This window comes from Pipra filicauda, unplaced genomic scaffold, assembly GCF_003945595.2.
Source record: "Pipra filicauda isolate LSUMZ 115617 unplaced genomic scaffold, ASM394559v2 scaffold568_size315820_pilon, whole genome shotgun sequence".
NCBI lineage: Eukaryota > Metazoa > Chordata > Aves > Passeriformes > Pipridae > Pipra > Pipra filicauda.
Window position 1 is genome coordinate 228,432 of NW_024104718.1, and position 19,512 is coordinate 247,943.

A 19,512-nucleotide genomic window follows, 5' to 3' on the forward strand; every position below is an offset into this window, starting at 1 on the left:
ATGCTGGCAAGGCAGCTGCATGAAACCTGGTTCCAGCACTAGCAGGTTGCTAATGCAGGTGTGCACTGTCTTGCAGTACGTTTCCCGGGTCAGTCGGAAACAAGCGGGCTTCAGCGGGCACACAAAGGCCATCTCAGTATATTACTTACTGGGGGCTCTGAAAGGCCAGTGAATCTCTAAAGGGCTGGAGAGCAATTATTCCTCACTGCACTAGAAGACTCTTTATGCATCTTTAATGCCCAGCATTACAGGAGACAGATGCCAGGGGAACGGTGGGCTCCTGACAAGGGTAATAATCATGTCCCATCCCTTCCAAGCAGACCTGTGCTCATCTGCTGCTCAGCCTAAACACCAGTGCATGAATTAGAGCCTTGTGCAACAGGCTACAGAAAACACTGGGAAGGTCTCTGCTCTTTTGTGGCAGCCTTGCTGACAACAGACAGGACAGTGATAGGACAAGCCGAAGACTTTGAATTCTGCACAGCACTGCTTAGTTTGTGTGCATTCTGTGCAAGAAAGGATTTCCCCCTTGAAGAGATCTAAACATTGTGCTAGTCAGTCCCTTATGGGGAGAACTGCTAAAAAAGAACCCTGATCTCACCCATCTGAGGAAGATGACAAAACAGACATCTGCTGTACTGGAAACCACTAACAAGCAATAATGTGACCAATCTGAGACTGGGATGTAACCAGAGCAGGAATCACACTGGGTACACTGCTAGTGCCACTGTCCAAGGGAACTATACCAGAAGAGGCAGCCTCTGCACCACAGCTTTGGTTTGAATCCCTCACAACTGAGCAGAGGCAAAAGTTTCAATATCAAAGTCACCAAGTAGAATTGAGTCACAAGTCCCAAAGACATCCAGTTGCTTATATTAGTGCTGTGAGTTATGAGCTGGACAGAAGTGGGGCTTGTAATTGAAAAGCTTTAGAATTACACCTTCTCATCCTCTAGGGATTTGCTTCGGCCTCGCTTGCGGCTGGTTTTAGGAAATTCAGCTCTCTGTGCAACTTGGAGTGCCCCTTCCTCACTGCTCGCACTCTCATTGTCCACCCGCCGTGGACGACCCCTCTTATTTTTCCTCATTTTTTCAACTCCAGCAGTGGGGAGCTTCTTGGCAGCCAGGGTCCCAGCTTTCTTCTTTTTGCCCCTGGTCAAGGGACGTTTCTTCCGTTGCTTCCTCTGCTCTTCCCTTTGGCGGATTTTCATTAGCTTCTCAAAGCTTTTGGTGGTCATTGTGTTCATATCAAACCAGTCCTGCAGGGTTTAGAAGGCAACAGGTTGGTACTGATGGTGGTGGAAATACCACATAAAGCCTATCAGGGCTTATAATAAAGCTGTCTTGTGGGACAAGTTTTCCTGAAGTGTGAGATCTGGAAAGGCAGCTGCCTAACAACACTGTTCTTTGATGTGTCTCAAGTGTCACTCTGCCTGAAGGACGCAGATTTGATTTGGCAATTGCCTGGTTAAAGGCTTGGGAAATGCTGCAGAGCTGAATTGAGCAGCAGCAGCTTGGGGCAAGGCACGTGACATAACACGACAGCTGCTCCCCGGAACATAAGACCAGCTGTGTTTAAGCAAACCAAAGGCCACTCCAGTCTAGGACCCTGTTCCCAACAGTAAGTAAGGAAAAAAATAAAACAGGGCACACCCCCAGCATTTCCTTCCCAAGACACTCTCCCCACCTCCAACAGCCTGGGGTTTGAAGTTCCACTCCACCTGCCTTACCTCAGCATGCACAGAGTTGATGTGATACTTGACCCCACTCTCTGAAATGAACTCCTTCTCACACAGGAGACACTTGTATTTACCAGCCACAAAGTCTCCCTGGCATCAAAACATAACAAAAAAAATCCATCAACAATTGCTGACCAGGAGGCTGATACATCTCTAAATTGCATTTGAATCTTGCTCAGATAGAACCCAGTAAAAACTAGAAACTCTCATTCATATCAGACAAAGCTTTAGCTCCAGGAGCACTGACATGATTGACCAGCTGTGCCCACAAAGCATAGGACTGCTCTGTGAGATGTCATAAGGTCTCTAGCACTGTATCTGGAAAAACTGCTCTTGTAGCTGTGCATCTACAGGTAGGACTGCTGTTTCATTGTAAGGGATGCCATTAAGGTGCTTCCTACTGGTCTCAAGCAGTGTTTGCCACGGCAGCCTCAGTAGCACATAGGGAACACTCAAACTGGGGGTTGGAACGAGATGATCTTTAAGGTCCCTTCCAACCCAAACCGTTCTGTGATTTTATGAACTTGTGAGGATCTCAGATTAGCAGATGGCAGGACAACAGCTTGAACAAAGGGATATCAGAAGGACAGGGACAGTGGGGCTGTTACAGGAAGGCTACCAACCAAGGTACATGTGCCGAGGTGAGATTTGAGTCCTGAGACACTGCCGTACACAGATTCACAACCCTGAAACAACAAAAAAAAGCATGTCAGTGACATTCTAGTAAGAAATCACTTCTTCCTGCACAAGGTCTTATTGTCTGGAAGATAATTCCAAAAGGGCTAAGAGAGGTAGAGGAAGGGAGATATGGAGTCCTACAAAGCCAGAAAGCTTCCGGTAAAAAGACCATTGAAAGAGTTAAGCTTTCAGTAAGCTTAATATTTGTTTTGCCAGTTTCTGAGCACCTTTGGACATAATAGACTCCTGTGACAGTTACACTCACTCTCTATCAAAAGCCTGATTAAAATGGTAGTTTGTTTTTTGCCTGAAGTGCAACAGAGATTAATTTCAAACAAAGCAGAGGGGCAGGTACAAGACAGGGGCAAGTACTCTCTGCCATGCTGCCCGTGTCTCTAGTGGCACAGAGCAGGGGCACAGCGCCCAACATCGCCGGTCTCAGTTCAAGGGCAGCTTTGCAGGCCTGTCCCATGGGGAGCTTCAGGCATCAGTCTTAGGGTACCAGACAGTGCTCAGACCTCAGCCCAGGCCCTGGGACAGGAGGGACGAGCAAGACAAGCTACTGGGTTACTGGTTGGTGACACAGGACAGCTGCTCTCTGGAAACAGCTCCATACACAACATAGTCCTGCAATTCTGATACTTGGAAAGGATGCAAGCCTGATAATTGGGAAGAGAGTGCTGGGGGTGGGGTAGGGCAAGGGGAAGGCATCATCCCTACACCAAACCCAGAGGGCAGCTGCCACTGACTTTTGGCTCTCGGACAGCGTGCACCACACGGTCACATCCACCATCACCTCCACCAACTGGGCCATTTGTTCTCACGGGATCTGACTGGTGATTACTGCATGGTATTATAAAAAACTAAGACTTCCAGTGCCTAGAGGGCTCCAAGAGAGCTGGAGAGGGACTTTTGACAAGGGTCTAGAGCGTCAGGAGAATGGGGGGGATGGCTTCCCACTGCCAGAGGGCAGGGTTAGATGGGATATTGGGAAGAAATTCTTCCCTGTGAGGGTGGTGAGGCCCTGGCACAGGTTGGCCAGAGAAGCTGTGGACACTTGGAAGTGTCCAAGGCCAGGCTGGATGGGGCTTAGAGCTGGTCTAGTGGAATGAAGAAAGCTTAAGTGTTGTGCCAGACAAAGTCCCTCTACTCCTCCCTTCTACAATTAGATTTAGCTAGAAAGGCAGGGGTCTGTCATTTTTCCACTGTTCAAACCTCCAAATGGACCAGCTCCCAGCTGGATGCAAAAGCTGTACCAGTCTGACACCAGGTTACTGGCTCTGAAGTGAACACACACATTCCCAAAGGATCATTACTAGGGTATTTGGATAGAAAGGGCAAAAGGAGCATGCCCTGACATCCCCAAGTGTCTTGATTATACTAAACGATATTGAGACGAGGCAGGATTTGTCTCTCACAGAGACAAACTGCAGTCTCAAGGTTGTGGAAAGCCTGTTGGCTCATAGAGACCTGAAATCTGTCCCCTTTGAGGCTTCAGAAACATTTAAGGATTACCTGATTTGGGCAGTGGACTCTTCGGTACATCTTTATCTCTGCTTTCCATTTGCACAGCACGTCTTGACTAAATGTGGGCAGTCCAGGACGAGTGTATTTCAGCTGAGATAGAGACGGAATTGAGAGCTGGAAGCAATGCTGGCTACATAGACTGCCAGCTATGCCTCTTCCTCTTCCAGACTGTGAGACAGAAGTGCTATTTCTTCTACTCTAGCAGCCAAAATCACAACAACCAATGTTTTCCTGTCTCACTGATTGCCTAGAAACATAACTGAAACTGGAAAACCCTCCCAATACCAGAATCTGAAACTTCCCATAGCCTTGACTACAACAATTCCTCTAAATGTACTTATCCCACCGAAATCATAAAGCATCATTTTCCCTTAGGTTTCCTTTACAGTCTAAAAGATGATCCTGGAAGTTCTGAAGCCTGAAACACGGAAATATCACAGCATGGTTGGAGGGATGTGCAGCCTATGACTTATGAGCAACATCATGCCCATAACTGCCCATGTTCCTTGTGTCCACTGAAAATTCCAGCAATAGGACTTTACAGTCATTACAGCCTGCCTTGACAAAAAACACCACTGCAATTGCTGCTGCAGCAGTACTGTAATCTAAGATGAAAGAGAGCAAACCCAAATCCCTCCCACAACATATACTGCTCTCCACGGGCCACTAAACACTGGGCAGGAGCCAGTACAAGACTCATCTGACATGAAGGTAAAAACTCAAATCTATAAAGCATTTTTAAGGCCTTGTACCTTCCGGTCATCTGGAATCAAGTCCTGCAGAACTTTTCTTTTGGGCCACTCTTTGGCCAGCTCTTCTCCAGCCAGTTCATGGAGATAGTAGATTGCCACCTTTGCAGATCTCCTCTGAACTCTGCCTGTGTTGTTTTGTTCCTGTTTCATTTCTATCAGGTTCCCTGTTCTTCTCTCCTCATGGAGGAAAGTGACCTGCAATGAAGGTCAAAAAAGGTGAGCCTCCTTCACTAGTTCCTATTTCAGTTACACTAAATACTGGGAATAAATATTCTGACAAATTCCTCATAAAAATGCTGCAGCAGCTGTGGTTCACTGTCACAGACATAGGACAGAAGTGCATCCCACTAGTGAGACAGACCCCCAGATCTGCTCAGGGGGGTCACAGCAGTGAGGCTCAAGCAGAAAGTTTCATGCAGTCACTGGTCTTGAAAGGTATCTCATCATTCACTGTAAAACCCTTGCAGACAACTGTAAAACCCTTGCAGCACTGCCTGTTCTGCTCCAATGGTGGGTCTTTTAAGAGCAAAGAAAAGCATCTCACAAGTTATGTTAGTATCACTCTTCCATGGAGCAAAAGTCAGGTGCTGCGATGCCAATTTACTATTAAAAGCTTCATCCTAGTCAAAGAAAAGAAACAGCTGCTGCTAGAAGGAAAGTATCAAGGACTACTCCAGAGAGACAGGAAAACACAAAGATTTGTGATCTGTAATTACCCACCAAAGTAGCAGACAAAAGCTTACGTGTGTCTCAAGTCTGAGAGGCTGAGGTCCTCCCACAGCCCCCTGATAACCAGGGCAGGTGCACTCACCGGCCCGTGCTTAGAGCGGAGGTGGTAGACCAGTCCTGCCTTTGATCTGTATGCTTTTCCACAGTGATGGCACTTCATAGCCATTTTCTCCAGCTCAGAAGCAGCCTTCCCACATTTTTTAACATGATACAGGTATCCCATTATGCTGGTGAAGCTGCCTGTGCAGCCCTGTCAACACAGAAGAAACAGACATGGAGGAAAACCGTTCTCCCCGTGATCACGAGACCAGCGTATACACAGTTTGCTGACCAAAGTACTACCACTTTTCCTGACAGAACAGAGACAAGCAGGTAGAAAACTTTAATGTTAGTCTATTCAGACAGACAAAATCTGCAACAAAGAATTGGCATTGAAATGACCATTAAAGGTCTCTTTTAATCCAAACCATTCTATGATTCTATGTAACTCTGTCTTAAAAGCATAGCTACGATCTTGAAACAAACCTTGCTTTGGCCAGCACCAAAGCATACCCGTTCTATGCACTCTCCCGTTCTATGCTCATGCCTCCACTGCTGTTTAATTCACACTTTGCACAATGCAGCTTACCTCCCTTGTACACTTCAGTTTTCCCATACACTTCAAAACCTTCCGAAGGCGGTCTCGCTCAAGCTGCTCGTCCACTTCCTCTCCCTCCTTCACAACTGGCTAAAGCACAGCAGAAAGATGAAAGGAAAACACATGATACTCAGCATTTACAGTTCTTGTCATAGGGAATTCACTACTAAACACTCTACTGAAGGAAAGCTTCTAAAATAATTAAATGTCTGCAACTTATGATTTTATGGATGTGCATTTATTATAACAATCACTTTCCATATCTGTGCTGGTTTGGGCTGGGGTGGAGTATTCTTTGCAGCATCTGATATGAGGCTGTGTTTCAGATCTGTGCTGAGAACAGGGCTGATAGTGTAGAAATGGTTTTGTCAGTGATGAGCAGCACTTGCACAGCATCAAGGTCTTTTCTGCTTCTCATACCTCCCTGCCAGTGAGTGGCCTGGGGGTGCATAAGCAGGGGAGGGGACATAGCTGGGACAGCTGACCCCAGCTGGCCACAGGGATATTCCAGACCACATGGTATGATGCCCAGCATATAAAACTGGGGGAAGGAAGAGGAAGGGGAGCAGCGTTCGAAGCGATGTCGTTGCTCGTCCCAAGCCATTCTGACGCGTGATGGAGCCCTGTGGTCCTGGAGGTGGCTGAACACCTGTGTGCCTGTGGCTAGCAGTGGATGAATTCCCTGTTTTGCTTTGCTTGTGAGCATGGCTTTTGCTTTACCAATTGAGCTTTTGTCACTTCTTTACCCATGAGTTTTGTCACTTCTACTCTTTAATTCCCTTCCCCATCCTGTGGGTGGGGGAATGAGCTTGAGGCTGCGTGGGGCTTGGCTGCTGGCTGGGGTTAAACCAAACCTGAATTATCTTTAAAAGGAGTAAACTGACAGAAAATCATGCATCTTTAACATTTACTGGTCCTAGTGTTTCCACTTAGCTTGACTAAAGCCTGCTTGTAACACTTATTTATCTGTGCTAAACTACAGCTCAAGCTCTTTATTCTCTCTCTGATGGTTATTGTATATTATTTCCTACACTACCCAATATTACACTTAGAAAGTTAGAACTGAGTGACAGACCTAATCCTCAGGTGCTGAATATGATCCCTGGTCTGTACCATTTACTAATACAGCTGTAGGTTCAGAAACTGCATTGTGTAAATGGGAATTGTGTAAAAAATTACAGTTGTGAATTTTCTGAACCTTACCCAAACTTCCAAACGACTGTTTCAGAAGTTCTAATTCTTCACAACTACAACAGGAGACACTGCCTTCTTTAAAGTAACAGCAAAGATGAAAAGCAGATTGTAGCATTGGTATTTTTACAGTAAAGAGAGACAAGAATTAATTTCTGGTTCTGCTTTTCTACCTTTGAAGTCGTAAAGAACTCACATCTAGTCTGCTCCGGATGTAAAAAAACAACCTCCTGCTTTCTAGCAAAGGACTGAAAATTGCAGCCTAAGGAGCAATCTTTTCCTTTCTGACTGAGAATGCCTTTTATGCATGACTTATTATCAGCCGAAACAGAAATTCATCCCCTCTTTTGACGATGTGGCATCCCTACTTTACTGTTTTTCAGATGTCAAGTCTCACAGGAAAAATAATAGGCAGACGAGATTTGAATAGCTACAACATTTGAAAAAAACCACCCCATGTTCTGTTTCTGTGTGTGCCAGGGAAGGAACAAAAGCCTGTTCTTCCTGTAGGAGTTTTAGATGCACAGCAGTTGTGTTACCTGATTGTTATGGTCTGCCATGACATGGTATTTCATCCCTGCTGAAGACTTCAGCTGCTTCCCGCACTGATGACACGTAAACATTTCCTAGAAATAAACAAGGACACAGTGTTAATTAATGAAAGCAGTGGGAAACTTTGGGGAAAGAGAGAAGGAGAGCATAACATTTGGTTTGGACCTCTAAGAACAGATTTTACAGAGTCTAAAATTTAGTGGAACAATGGAATAGCTACACCTTTGGTCACTACCCCAAACCTCCAGCAAAAGGCTGGGCAAGAAGCACCAAGCACAGCCTCTTACAGATGTATAAAGGACTCTTGCTTAGGGACATGATGATGATGAAACTGGTTTTAAATCCAACACAAAACAGCATGCAGGCATTTTTATTGGCAAGATAAAGAGAAGTAAAGAAACAATTGCTCATCTCTCGTGTTCGTACCTGCCTGCAGTTTGCCATATGTTTCTTCAGTCCTTCTACAGTCTTTCTCACCACAGCCCGGCATGTGGGACAGGTAACTCGGCCTTTGTCCTGAATCTCCAAAGACCATTGCTCTTCCATACTACCTGTCAAAACACAACGTTTGCAATGTAACTGCTAACACAAAATCTTTTTTTTTTCTTCAATGTGCACAATGAACTCTAGAAAGAAACAGGTCACGTGCTACCAAACTCATGTCCAGCTACACTTCAATAGGTGTTGCTCATCTGCAGCTTTAAGTATGTCATGTGACAAGGCACACATCACTCCTTCTAGAAGAGCATTTTACAAAACTCTTTAATCCTACCAGTCCCTTGTTAGGAGTGTTCTTCCACTTGTCTGGTAGAGATTTTTCCTTTGTTCATTTCTGTTACACAATTACTGCAGCATGCTGAGTAAACTTGTCTTTTGGCAAAAGGGTTTTCCCAGTAAAAGCAGTCACAGATGCGACTGAACAGTCTCAGGCAAAGTCTATGGTTTTTCTCTACCAACTGGATCTTTATAACTCTATGAATGCTTAGCTGCACCACCAGGTCAACAGCCACGGAAAAGCACTCTGTGTGACATGGTTTCCAGTTCCTGGTCTCTTTGCAAAATGCCAAGCAAAAGTTTGGCATATAATCCACAAGGATTATAAATTACTGAAATTGGTTCTGGGAAGAAAGTGTTTTAGCACCATGAATTTTGCCTGAATTCTTATCATTACAAGATCCAAAGGTTTTCCTCTTTTCCCAGTAATAACAGCCCAAGGCTGTTTCTCCCCAGGTGGCTGGAGGAAAAGTTTGTGAATCAAACAGCACTTGGCAGAAAACTGGAGTGTTTAATGAGTGCTGTGAACTACAAATACCGAGTGATTCCACTCACTGAGTCAAGGCTAGTTTTATTTTTCTAGGACAGACTGCTTGAGTCTCTGGTTCCCAGAAAAGGTGATCTGACAGCAACAGCTACAGAGTTTTTCCTGCAAACATTCTGCTGAGTAAAAAATATAAATATTTTTATGAGTTTTTAAATGCAACTGTTTTAACAGGCTTTTCTTCAGTTCAAAAAGTGATTCCCCCTTCACTGTTCCATTATGCAGTGGCAAAAGCACATGGAACTACGCTCAGGCAGTGTGCAGTCCCTCCAGTCCTGCTCTGCAGTACTGACATGGTGCCAAAAGGACAGCAGCCAGCTCTTCCTTGTCAACAGTAAAGCAAAGAACCAAATGGAAACACCAGAAACATAAGCTGTTGCTCAGATACAAATCCTAGAATCACATTTATCTTTTAGCTGCTTTATTAACAATTCTGAGCAACTGCCTCTTCTTCTTACCTGTGCCATAGGTTTCTGTCTCTTTCTGAACACAGTGGCCTTTCCTTTTGGAGTTTTGTTTTGTTCCAGCTTGCCGGTTTTTTCCTGCTATAACACAAACAAGACAGACCAGAAGACTTAGTTCTGCTAGCTTTGTTACAAAAACCCATATCTTTTTGCTAGAAGGTTGTTATTTAGCCTGCTGTCTCAAAGTTACTCATTCAGAAATGTTCAATTTCTTTTTAAAGGAATTTCAAGATTATGTTTCCTACTCCCCTTCAAAATCCATGGCTATTTACAGTGGCAGACATTAGTCCCACCCAGATATTTGTAGGTGTATGGTTTTTCATACACAAAGTTCAGGAAATGGGAACTCTTCACACTGAAAAATCCTCTGTGCACAGTTTGGCTGAGCCCATCTAATGACAACCAAATGGAAAGTCCCATTTCTCTGCTCATTCCTATCTTCTTCAGACTAAACGACTTTTATTGTTTCAGCATTTTCTCATGGGTTATGCTTTTTGCTCTCATCTCCCTGACCTCTTCAGTTGGACCACACATTTCCTGAACTGAAGTGCCTGCTGCTGGAAACAGCACTCCACGTGTGACCCTGCAGTAGAGCAAGAGAATTACTTCACATGTCTGAGAACCCTCCATTCCTCTCAAAGTTCTCAATCTAACATCTGCCTTTTTAAAAACAAGTATGACACTGCTGGTCCCTATTCAGCTTTTGATCTGTTATAAATCTTGAATCCTCTTCTGAAGCACTGACTCCTGGGAGGTTGTTCTTTGGTTTACAGCTGTGATAGCATTTCTTCCCAAACTACAGAATTTTTAATTTTATACATCGTTCTCTGTTCTATTTTTAAATTGTTTCTCTAACCTCAAGACCACTTTCACTTTCAGTCTTTTCTCTGATACACTTACCACCTCTTTCAGCTTTGTGCTGCCTATATAGTTCCAAGTCCTTGGCGACAAAATCAATAGTTAGAACTGAATCTGCATTCACTGACTGTGAACCATCATTCTATATTCCTATTTCACTAAGCTAGTGACCTCATTGTAGAAGGCTATCAGGTTGATTAAACAGGATTTTCCCAGTATGAATCCATGTTGACTATTCCAAATCCCCATCTTGTCCTTCATGTGTTTGGAAATGCTTTCCAGGATGTATCTCTCCATCACTGAGGTGAAGCTGACTGGCCTGTAGTTCCCCAGATCTTCCTTCTTTCTGTCCTTGAAGATACAAGTGAAGACTTCCTTGAAGACTCTTCCAGTCTTCAGGAACTTCTCCCAGTTGCCACGACCTTTCAAAGACAGCCAAGAGTGGCCTCACAACGGCATCAGCCAGCTCTCAGCACTCAGTGCAACCTGTCAGGCCCCATGGAACTTAGAATCATAAATTGTTTAGGTTGGAAAAGCCCTTTAAGACCACCATTCCCCAGCACTGCCAAGGTCACCACTAATCCATGTCCCCAAGTGCCGTATCCGCGTGGCTTTTAAGTCCCTCCAAGGATGAGGACTCCTCCACTGCCCTGGGCAGCTGTGCCAGGGCTGGACAGCCCTTTTGGGAAAAAAACTGTTCCCAATATCACATCTAAGCCTGGTACAACCTGAGGCCATTCCCTCTCCTCCTGTCCCTTGTTCCCTGGGAGCAGAGCCTGATCCCCCAGCTCCCCCCTCCTGTCAGGGAGTTGCAGAGCCAGAAGGTCCCCCCTGAGCCTCCTTTTCTCCAGGCTGAGCCCCCCCAGCTCCCTCAGCCCCTCCTGTTGCTCCAGCCCCTTCCCAACTCCGTTCCCTTCCCTGGACATGCTCTAGCCCTTCAGTGTGTCTCTTGTGTGAGGGGCCCAGACCTGCGCCAGCACTGGAGGTGCCCCGGCAGTGCCAGCACAGAGAGGGCACTGCCCTGGCCCTGCTGCCGCAGCAGTGCTGGCACAGCCCCAGGGGCCACTGGCCTCCTGCCCCGCTGGGCACAGCTGGGATCATGTTGAGTCACTGTTGACCAATACCTCCACCTCCAGGTCCTTTTCCAGCTTTCCAGCCACTCTGCCTCAAACCTGTAGTGCTGCACAGGGTTTGGGGCAGACCTTGGTGACCCAAGGGGAGGACCCAGCACTTTGTCTTGTTGAATCTCACACCATTGGTCTCAGCCCGTTGATCCAGTCTGTCCAGATCCCTCTACAGAGCCCTCTTGGTGTTATCTGTAAACTCACTGAAAGTGCATTCAATCTCCTTGTCCAGATCATCGGTAAAGATACCAAACCACAATGGCCCAATCTTGAGCCCTAGGGACACCACTGGTGACCGGCCCCAGCTGGATGTCACTCCATTCCCCACCACTCTCTGGCCCGGTCATCCAGCCAGCTTTCTTCCCAGCAAAGAGCACCCCTGTCCAAGCCATGAGCAGCCAGTTTCTCCAGAAGAATGATGTGGGAAATGGTGTCAAAGGCTTTACTAAAGTCCAGGTAAATAACTTCCACAGTATTTCCCTCACCTATGAAATGCATCATCTTGTCACATCAGGTTAGTCAAGCAGGACCTTGCCTTTCCTAAACCCATGCTGTCTGGGCCTGATCGCCAGGTTGTCCCAGATGTGCCACATAATGGTACTCATGATAATCTGCTCCATGACCTTCCCTGACACTAAGTTCAGAGCAACAGCCCCGTAGTTCCCTGGATCCTCCTTCCGACCCTTCCTGCAGATGGGTGTCACACTGGCTAACCTCCAGTCCTCTAGGACCTTCCCCCTTAACCAGGGCTGCTGGCAAATGATTTGATAAATCCAGTTTAAGCGCTCTAACCTCGTCCTCCTTCACTGAGTGTAAGGTTTCCTTGTTCCAGACTTTCCCTCTGTCTGGTCTCGGGCTCTTGGGATTCCTGAAGGATTCCTGTAACAGATAAAGATTGAGGCACAGGAAGCATTGAGTACCTCAGCCTTTTCCATGTCCTTTGTCACCAGCTCTCCTGCTCCGGTGAGCAGTACACTCATGCTTCCCCTAGTCTTCCCTTTGCTGTTTATGTTCTTGTAGAATCCTTTCTCGTTGCCTTTCACATGCCTTCCAAGATTCAAATACAGGTTGGCCTTGGCTTTCCTAACCTCATCTGTGCAAGACCAGAAAGCAAATGTACACTTCTTCTGTGTCACCTGCTCCTACTTTCACCACTTGTACATCTCCTTTTGCACCTAACTACTGATGGACAAACCTTTTGAAGGAATGAAAGGCCTACGGTATCAAGCATTTCTCCCCTCCGTCTCTGTGGCAAAAGAAAAGTGTTTGGGTTTGATTTCTTAACAAACCCATATTGCTGTTATCATCTACTCACTAATCTCCAGATGTTTACAAGTAATCTGTCTGATTATTTAGTCTATAATCTTTTGGGAAACTGAAACCATGCAGACTAGCCTACGCTTCCCCTATTTCCTTTCCTCCCTCCCTTTGTTGGACTTCTAAGACAGACTGAAATTACAACAATCATCTCCCACCATAAAGCAGACACTAGTCAACAGTCTCCTAGAACAAAATATCCAGAATCCAAAATAAAGTTTGAAGACTGTAGAAGATGACATTTGGGCAGAGAAGTCTGAAGTACCTGGAGGCTTGTAGTTAGGAATTACAAGTTATTTGTATTACCCCAAATTTTTTGCTTCTTCTTGGGAGAGTCTTCAACATCTTCGCCTTCCCCTTGCTCAGATTTCCTCTTGCCTTTCAGCAATACTTCTCCTGATAAGTAAGAACAGAAACACTTCACTCTCAGTATTCAGTCTTTGAGTCTACGCTGCTCCATCTTACCCTTGGATTCAATACTTAATCAAAAAAAAGAGTAGTTCTTGTAAGGCACCTGGACACCAGTGAGTTAGACTCTAACTAGTGAGTTAGTCTTCTAACTCAGCAACATTTAGGCACTCCACAGCCTGCAATTCTCTGACACAGAAGGTATGGAAGAAGCAGTGCCACAGCATGGTCTGGGAAAATAATCCTCCTCGGGATGAGACCCAGAAGGTGCCAGGTTATGTCATAAAACCTCACCTGCACTCTGTGAGTGTGAGTCTGTCTGTAAGGTCTGCACCCACCCCTGGCACGGCTCTGCGGGCTTCAGGGGCTAGTACCTTCATGTAGCAGCAACTGAGGATACTGGGATCCAAAGGCCAGGTACTGAGTAGACTAAGTGTTTAAGTCCAGCTGCAGGAGAGATCCACATTGCACATGTGTGCACGCACAAACATACATGCATATACATGTACTGCTTTTATATATACCTTTTTATATGCTTCTTTTCTCTCACTTACACACCCTCATCCTGATCAGCCAGAGAGGGAACAGGATGGAGGCTGTTGGTGCTGTTTGTGTGAGTGCTGATCTGTGTGGCTGCTGTGCATGTATGTTTTATGCCTGCGTTTATTCCTACAGGAATACACGCGCGCTCTTGCCACCAGCTGGACCCGGGGGTGTGGAGTTGCAGCAATCTTGTTTCTATCAAGCTACCGGATTTGCCTCTCCCCACAACAGGATGGAATACAGATTCTGACTTAGAGATAAGAAGAAAGAACAATAAAGCAGATTGTAGTTTTTGCTCTCTGCCATACAGTAAATTTGAAAAACAGCTCTTAGGCCAGGAAATCTGAATGTTCCTATAACAACTTAAGACCCAACTCCCAGTCAGAAAATCATAAATGACAGAAGTAAGAAAATAAAAGAAATAAAGACACCCTTAAAAAATAATAACCTACCAAACACAAAAGCTGTGTCTAATCCCAAATACTGCTGAATGGTCCCCTTTGCCCATCTTCAGTGTTGATGGTTCTATTTTCAAAGCTCTCAAAGCATTTTTCTGATATGATTGGCATAACTCTTCCACCTATCTCTTCCACAGATAAAATCGAGTTCAGCCACAGAATCATCAGTTTTAATAGACAAGTCACTCAAAAGGATCTGTGTAATGTCAGAGAATTGTACCCATATTTCTGCAGTGGAAGAAGTTTATTTCTTCTAATACATGAGCAGCACTAGGAAACTTGTAATTTATGGTTGAACTGCAGCATATCTTTCAGAAGCAAACTAATCTCTCACAAAAGAACAAGAGAGAAGAACATTTTGCATTGAACCAACAGCAGTAAGTACCTTTTTTTTCTGGAGATTTGTTAACACTGTTTTTCACTCCTCTCATTTCCAGCCAGTAAGCAGGTCTGCGAATGGTCCGCTTGCTTCTAGACTCTGTGCTCCCGTTCACTGGGCCCTTCGGTGAGGCAGAAGAAATGTTGCTCACTGTGTCATCATAGTTACTGTTCACTCCTAGAACAGTAGTTTCCACCTCCTCAAGTTGCTTAGACCTGGAAAACATCAAGTTGAAATCCTATGTATATGGACGCACATCTGTATATGGATATATATACACACAATCAGAATAACTTGACAGACAACACCCCTTTCATCTTCCCAAGTATTCTAAAAATTTATCCCATAGTTCAGTAAATCTCCTGTGTTTTGGGAACTGAAAAATGCCATCAAGATAAACCATCTTCGCTGTTATTTTTCAGTACATCTTTTAGATAATGTCATTAGTAAGCTCTCAAGAGGAGCAGAAAAATATTCCTTCTACTTCAAACCTTCAACTTTAGAAGCAGGCATAAGTGAATCTCAACTTAAAAATATGCATTTATCTTTAAGCAACCAATGTAGAATATAAGAATTTTTCTGCAGCCCATCATTACAAAAGAGACATCTTCCATCTCACAAAGGGCAAGAGCTCCTTCAGTCTCTATTCCCAGAGTCAAGGCTGGCACTACACAATTAAAAGCCTTAATGCTAGTAAGAATTTTAACTAGCGAGGCTCTCCACAATGAAGACAACCTTCTAGTATATTCCACAAATCAAATTACATTAAGACTAATTCAGATTAATCAGTGGCACTGATTTTTTTTCCTAGAGATCAAACATAACTTTGTTTCACTGTCCTCAAATATTTCTCTCAGCCTTGACATGCCTGGACATTTATACTCCTGTACATAACAGCAAACTGATGGGTGTCAAAGAAACACAGACTATCTATTCTCTGGGCAAATACCAATAATGTAAAGACGAAAAAAAACAGAGAACAGAAACACTTGGCTACTACAATTCACAAACTGAAATAAGTAGATCACTTGAGTGATGACTGTAGCAGCCATTCCATAAACACTCTCCCACACCCTGAGCTATGGAGCTCACCTTTTAACCCATCAATTCAGGAATTAATAAGTGGGGGACACTGACAGTACCAGGTCAGATCAATATATACTATATTTAAGGAATTAATGCAGAAGCATGGGAAGAGGAATTCTCAAATTAAAGCCTTTCAGTTACAATCACACCCAAAATACATAGATTTTGGAAGACCATGTGGTCTTGGACTTAAAATATTTATCTTCAGTGTTAAAACCCTTTAAAAAACTTTAAAAAAAAACACATTGAAGTGTCAGGAAAGCACTTTTCCCACAAACCAATAAGCAGAGTCAGTAGAGACTCTTATCACACAAACTAAAACTGCTGCAAGTCTTAACATTCACAATATTATATAAAGACCACATACAGTTTTTCGATAAGAATCTCTCAGCTTTTTTCTTACCCTCAGTCAAACTAGACAAGAAACATTCACATACTTTTTATTTTCCAAGGACTTCTTGACCTTCTGCTGTCTGTGATGTCCAGTCTCGGTGTGCTAACAAAACAGAACAATTCACATGAACATCATCATTGGCTTCTTTCAGCACGTTTCACTTTCCAGTCAAACCCAATCCCCTGCACATTGCAGATGTGTATACACCACCCTTTGAAAAGGAAACCACTGTTTTCCACAACAGTGGAAGTGCTTAACATTTCCAGTTCCAGCTGAATGAGAACTGGAATCAAAAGAGGGATGAGCCCCTCTACCCTCCTGATATGAAAGCCAATTCTTCCTCTTGCAATGGGAAATGGTGGAGTGTTCTTTGTCTCCAGTACATTCAGCCATACATACTTTCTGCTTAGACTTCATCACACAGTGACATACATTTTAGATCCTAACTTGTTAGTTCTTACATAGTGCTTATTTTTTCCTTAATTAATTCTTGTATTTACCATGGATGTTGCCGAGAATGTTGTCTCTAGTCTCCTTCATGCTCTTTTCATTAATCTCACTTTGCCATACTCCATCAGCTGTCCAGATGTTCACTTTATCCACATCACAGACTCCTTCTTATTTAACAAAGATTTTTTTTTGTCACTTACCACTTGTTATGCTCCTATTAAAACATGTAATTTAACAGACCTATCTAAATGTACACTCCCAATTCAGTATGAACAACTTATTTGCTATATGTTGCTCCTAGTGCGTGGACAATCATTTTACAGAATCCCAGAATATGCCGAGTTGGAAGGGACCCACAAGGAATCATCGAGTCTAACTCCTGGCCCTGCACAGGACATTCCCCAAGAGTCACACCATGTGCCCGAGAGTATTTTCCAAATGCCTCTTGAACTCTGACAGCCTTGGTGCTGTGCCCACTGTCCTGGGGAGCCTGTTCCAGTGCCCAACCACCCTCTGGGTGAAGAACCTTTTTCTAATATCCAACCTAAACCTTCCCGGAACAGCTCCAACCATTCCCTGGAGTCCTGTCCCTGGTCCCCACAGAGCAGAGCTCAGTGCCTGCCCCTCCCAAGGAAGTTGTAACTGCAGTGAGGTCTCCCCTCAATCTCCTTTTCTCCAGCTGAACACACGATGCCACTGCTCACACGGCTTCCCCTCCAGGCTCTTCTCCATCTTTGCTGCCTCCTTTGGATGCTCTCTAAGGGCTTAATATCTTTATTATATCGTGGTGCCCAAAACTGCCCCAATACTGCAGGTGAGGCCGCCCCAGGTCAGAGCAGAGTGGGACAATCCCCTCCCTGACCCTGCTGGCGATGCTGGGCCTGATGCCCAACTGGCCACCCACCAGGACCTCCAGGGCCCTTTGCCAGCACTGCTTTCCAGCCTCTCATTCCCAGTCTGTCTGTACATCCGGAGTTGCCCCATCCCAGGGGCACAATCCGGCACCCCCCCTTGTTGAACTTCATATAGTTGGTGATTGCCAAGCCCTCTAATTTGTAGAGGTCTCTCTGTGGGGCCTTCCTGCCTTCAAGGGAGTCAACAGTTCCTCCCAGTTTGTTTTTTTTTTAATTTATTTTTAAATTTAAAACAGTGACAGGTTGCCAGTCTGATGCCACCCCATTCACTGTTACCCTTTGTATTTAATCATCACCTTCTTCCAAATGCTAATAATGACTCAATGTCATTCTTGATTCGGAAACCCAGGACAAAAATCTTGGTTATACAGACTAAAAAAACAAAAATCATTGCCCAATGGAAGCATATGAAAACCAAAACTGCAATTTAGTGAACAGAGGTAGTATTTTGCCATGTACATGAACTGGCTAAGAAACTGGAAGAAAAAAATAAAAGAAGGAAAAAAAAAGAAAAAATATTGCTAAATTACATGTCTTCTTTATAGAAAAATGTGATGCATGTGATCAACTGTAAGAGACACTCCAACCATCAGTGAGCAAATTCAGTAGCACGCACTGACACAAACATTTAGAGGTATTCTTAAAACTGTCTGTGTAGCATCAGACTCTCCTTGGGCCTCCAGCCCCAGACGCTCCTCATGGAAATGTTAAGGAAATGAGAAATGTGGAGAAACCCCACTGAGGAGCAGCCAGAAAAAGTCAAGGCTATGAAGTTACAACAATAAAAATGAAGAAACAGGTAGACAGAGTCTGCTGAAATTAGCTGACCTATTCTACCATTAGAAGAACCAAAATGACCGACAAACGTAGCACATGTTTTAAGATTCATGGGGTTTTTAGAACTAAAAAAATTTGCATAAAAGTGAAGATTAGTACACAGATCTTTGGTGGCAGCAAAGGATCTGCAATAAAAAAGGAGAGTGCAGACGATCTGTCAGACATTCCTTTCTGAGATGTTGATAGCAGCAACCCCGAAGGAAACACCTATAGAAAGTGGTGTTTACGTTCAGTTCTGAATGCTTTTTCATTTATACAGTGTACTTCCCACTTAAAGAGGAGACCTAATGTATGCAGGAATGCCCAAGGGCTGGACATAAGGAAAACAAAAAAGCCACCTCCCTTGCGCAGGTAAGGAAGAGAAACAGCGGCTCAGAGACTGAAAGATGGAGAACGGCGATCTCTGCCTGCCTCTGGGCTGTAGGCCCTTCCGGTGCGCTGGAACACGGCTGCTGCTGGAGACGGGCTGCTCCCCAGCATCCAGCCCAGGCACACGGCGCTTAAGCCCAACGCAGGAACTGCCCGACGGGAGGATTCTGACACAGGAACTGCGGGTCCTGAGGTGCCGGTGGGAGCCCGGGCGTCCTGCGGGCCCCGAGTGTCCCCGGGACGCGCGGGGGGGCTCAGCGTCCAGCGCCACGTTCCCGTTGCCACCCGCACGCTCCATGAACTCCGCTGTCCTGCAGCGAAGGCCTTCGGGCCCCGGCGCAAGGCGTCAGCAGTGCCCAGCTGCGGGTCCACGCCAGGCCTGAGCCGAGCAGAGTCAGGGGCGGCCCGGCCTTAGGGCGGAAAGTGGCCGCTGCCGCCGCCGCCCCCCGGCAGCCGGAGCGGGTCCCGCTCGTCCGCGAACAGAGCGGGGCTGCTCCCCGCGCCGGGCCGGGCCGCTCTCCTTCCAGAGTCAGGCCCAGCGAGACCCCCGGGGGCGCCGGGCCGCTCCCGCCATCCCGACGGCGCAGCCCACCTCGCGGCAGCCCCTGGCCCGCCGCCCGGCCGCGCTCCCCGGGGCAACCGGCGGGAGAACCGCGGGCACTCACCGAGCCGCCGCCGCCGCCCCGCATGATGCCGGTGCCGCCGCCACGTCAGCGCCGCGCCCGCGCGGTCCCGCTCGCCGCTTCCGGCCGGCCCTGGCGGCGCGGCCGCCCCGAGCGCCTCCGCAGT

General features: G+C 45.7%; 1 protein-coding gene across 4 annotated transcripts; it reads right to left on the minus strand.

Annotated features, from left to right (window-relative positions):
* Positions 1-216: 216 nt before the first annotated feature.
* Positions 217-19,416, minus strand: ZNF512 (zinc finger protein 512). Of its 4 annotated transcripts, none has more exons than XM_027749463.2 (15): positions 19,389-19,416; positions 16,197-16,255; positions 14,680-14,888; positions 13,192-13,281; positions 12,361-12,447; positions 9,581-9,664; positions 8,231-8,355; positions 7,792-7,878; positions 6,053-6,151; positions 5,507-5,674; positions 4,696-4,890; positions 3,932-4,033; positions 2,362-2,424; positions 1,730-1,828; positions 217-1,258 (listed from the first exon to the last, which is right to left on the minus strand). In XM_027749463.2, the coding sequence occupies exons 1-15, from the start codon at positions 19,410-19,412 to the stop codon at positions 935-937; spliced, it is 1,815 nt and encodes a 604-aa protein (XP_027605264.1). In that variant the 5' UTR covers positions 19,413-19,416; the 3' UTR covers positions 217-934. The 4 variants fall into 4 exon arrangements, with proteins under 4 accessions (XP_027605264.1, XP_027605262.1, XP_027605267.1 ...); XM_027749461.2 differs by having other exon boundaries at positions 9,581-9,667; XM_027749466.2 differs by lacking the exon at positions 12,361-12,447.
* Between the last annotated feature and the right edge of the window lie 96 nt (positions 19,417-19,512).